The sequence below is a fragment of the Saccopteryx bilineata genome, chromosome 2 (genome assembly GCF_036850765.1).
Source record: "Saccopteryx bilineata isolate mSacBil1 chromosome 2, mSacBil1_pri_phased_curated, whole genome shotgun sequence".
NCBI lineage: Eukaryota > Metazoa > Chordata > Mammalia > Chiroptera > Emballonuridae > Saccopteryx > Saccopteryx bilineata.
This window is the reverse complement of record NC_089491.1, coordinates 309,041,950-309,044,415: the sequence shown is the minus strand read 5'-3', so window position 1 is coordinate 309,044,415 and position 2,466 is coordinate 309,041,950. Positions and strand designations below refer to the sequence as shown.

General features: G+C 36.3%; 1 protein-coding gene across 1 annotated transcript; it reads right to left on the bottom strand.

Moving 5' to 3' along the window:
* Positions 1-388: 388 nt before the first annotated feature.
* Positions 389-1,440, bottom strand: LOC136323344 (olfactory receptor 10J1-like). The gene has a single exon (XM_066255175.1). The coding sequence runs from the start codon at positions 1,438-1,440 to the stop codon at positions 496-498; it is 945 nt and encodes a 314-aa protein (XP_066111272.1). The 3' UTR covers positions 389-495.
* Between the last annotated feature and the right edge of the window lie 1,026 nt (positions 1,441-2,466).

The following is a 2,466-nucleotide window of genomic DNA, read 5'->3' as shown; positions in this document are numbered from 1 at the left end:
AAGTATACACCATGCCCATGAATAGAAAGAATTAACATTGTTAAAATGTCCATATTATCCAAAGCAATCTACAAATTTAATACAATCTCTATCAAACTAACAATAGCATTTTTTCAAAGAACTAGAACAAATAATTCTAAAATTTATATGAAGCCATATAAAACCATGAATAGCCATAGCAATCTTGAACAAGTTGGAGCTATCATGTTACCCAATATCAAACTATACTACAAAGCTAGAGTAATCAAAACAGCATATTATTGGCATAAAAACTAACACGTTGATTAATAGAACAGAATAGAGAACCCAGAAATAAAACCACCCTTATATGGTCAACTAATCTATGAAAAAGGAGGCAAGAATATACAATAAGGTAAATATCATCTCTTCAACAAATGATAATGGGAAAATAAAACAGATACATGCAGGAAAAAAAATATCAAAATTGTTTTCAGATTACAAAAATACCAAGAGTATGACAGGCTTTATGTCCAACTATCTAAGATTATAGGCAAGAAGTTTTTTGCCAATAGCATGGCGAAGAGCATCCTTGACTTCCTTGTTTCTCAGAGTGTACACCACAGGATTAAGAAGAGGAGTAAAAACAGTGTAGGTCATTGAGATCAGCTGATCCTGATCCCTGGTATTCTCTGACTTGGGTTTGAGGTAGGCAATAGAGGCACAGCCATAGTGGACAATGACCACAGTGAGGTGAGAAGCACAAGTTGCAAAAGCCTTCTTTCGGCCTTCAGTTGAGGCAATCTTGAGGATGGTGGAGATGATACAGATGTAGGATATGATGACCAAACACATAGGCACCACAATAACAAGTGAGCTGATAATAAAATTAATTATGTCATGTAGATTTGTGTCAGCACAGGAGAGTTTCATAACTGGGTGGATGTCACAGAAATAATGAGCCACCACTCTATCACAAAAAGGCAACCTAAACACAGAGGAAATCTGAATTATGGCCACAAGAAGCCCAATGCTGCAGGCTCCCCATACCAACTGGGCACACACCTTCTTATTCATGATGACCATGTACCTCAAGGGTTTGCAGATGGCCACATAGCGGTCATACCCCATTGCTGTGAGTAGAAAGCAGTTGTTGATGGCCAAAGTGATAAAAAAGAACATCTGGGTAGCACATCCAGCCAAGGAGATAGGTTGGCTTTGTCCTATAAGGTTAGAGAGCATCTGTGGTACAATAACCAATGTATACAGTGTTTCTGAAGTTGAAAGCATACTAAGAAAAAAGTACATGGGAGTGTGAAGGTGATGATCAATGCTGATAACTGTCACAATGATGACATTGCCAGTCAGGGTTAGAAGGTACAATATAAAAAATACAACAAATAGAGTAAGCTTGTGTTCATGAAAGCTGGAAAAGCCTTGGAAAACAAATTCACTCACCACTGTGTTGTTCTCTTTCTTCATTGATAAATTTCACGTCTAAAAGCTGGAGACTTAAGCCAATCGGTCAGAATATAACATTGTTCAATGCTTTGAACAGGAAAACTCTAGGAGAAGGAGATAATAATAATTTGCTCTTGGATGGATGCCAGGTAAATAGAGAAACTATTCACTTATAAGAAAAAAGAATACAATCAGGAAATAATTTCAGGTATGCAGATTTATGAATAAAGACAAAGAAGAATAAATAAAGATAGGATTAGATAAAAGAAGGGATAACTGGGTTAAGTTTAGAAAAGATTTATTAATGAATTATAGAACATAGATATTAGAAAACACTGAGGTTAAAGAAACAGAAGAGAATAGTTAAATTTGAAAAAAATTTTCTCCTGAATTATATTGATAGTTTCAGAGTTTTGTTAACCTAAAACGAATTTGCTAATGTTTTATACTTTGTTTAAAGCACAGTTTTATCTTCTTAAACATCTTCCCTTCTAAGTTTCCAAACAAGAGATTAGTGTTTGCTTTCTCCCTGTTCTACTTCGCTGCATCTTTCATTAACTCTTTTCACAAATCATTCAATAGCTTTAAACTTGACTACCCTCCTGATTGTTTTTTTTAATTTTTATTGAATTTATTAAGGAACATTAGTTAATGAAATATATAATTTTCAGGTGTATAATTTTATAATACATCATATGTACTGTGTGTTCACCACCCCAAAACAAACCTCTTTTCATCTTCATTTTATTTCTCCTTTACCCTCTTTTACCTCCCCCACCCCCTTTTCCCTCTGGTAATTACCACACTTTTGTCTATGAGTTTCATTATATTTATTTATATTTTTGCTTAATCCTTTCCACTGTTTTTTTGTTTGTTTGTTTTTTTGTATTTTTCTGAAGCTGGAAACAGGGAGAGACAGACAGACTCCCGCATGCGCCCGACCGGGATCCTCCTGGCACGCCCACCAGGGGCGAAGCTCTGCCCACCAGGGGGTGATGCTCTGCCCCTCCGGGCGTCGCTTTGCTGCGAACAGAGCCACTCTAGCGC

Bases quoted from the DNA above. Each gene is read 5' to 3' on its own strand.
- LOC136323344 (XM_066255175.1), bottom strand. From the start codon at position 1,440: ATGAAGAAAGAGAACAACACAGTGGTGAGTGAATTTGTTTTCCAAGGC.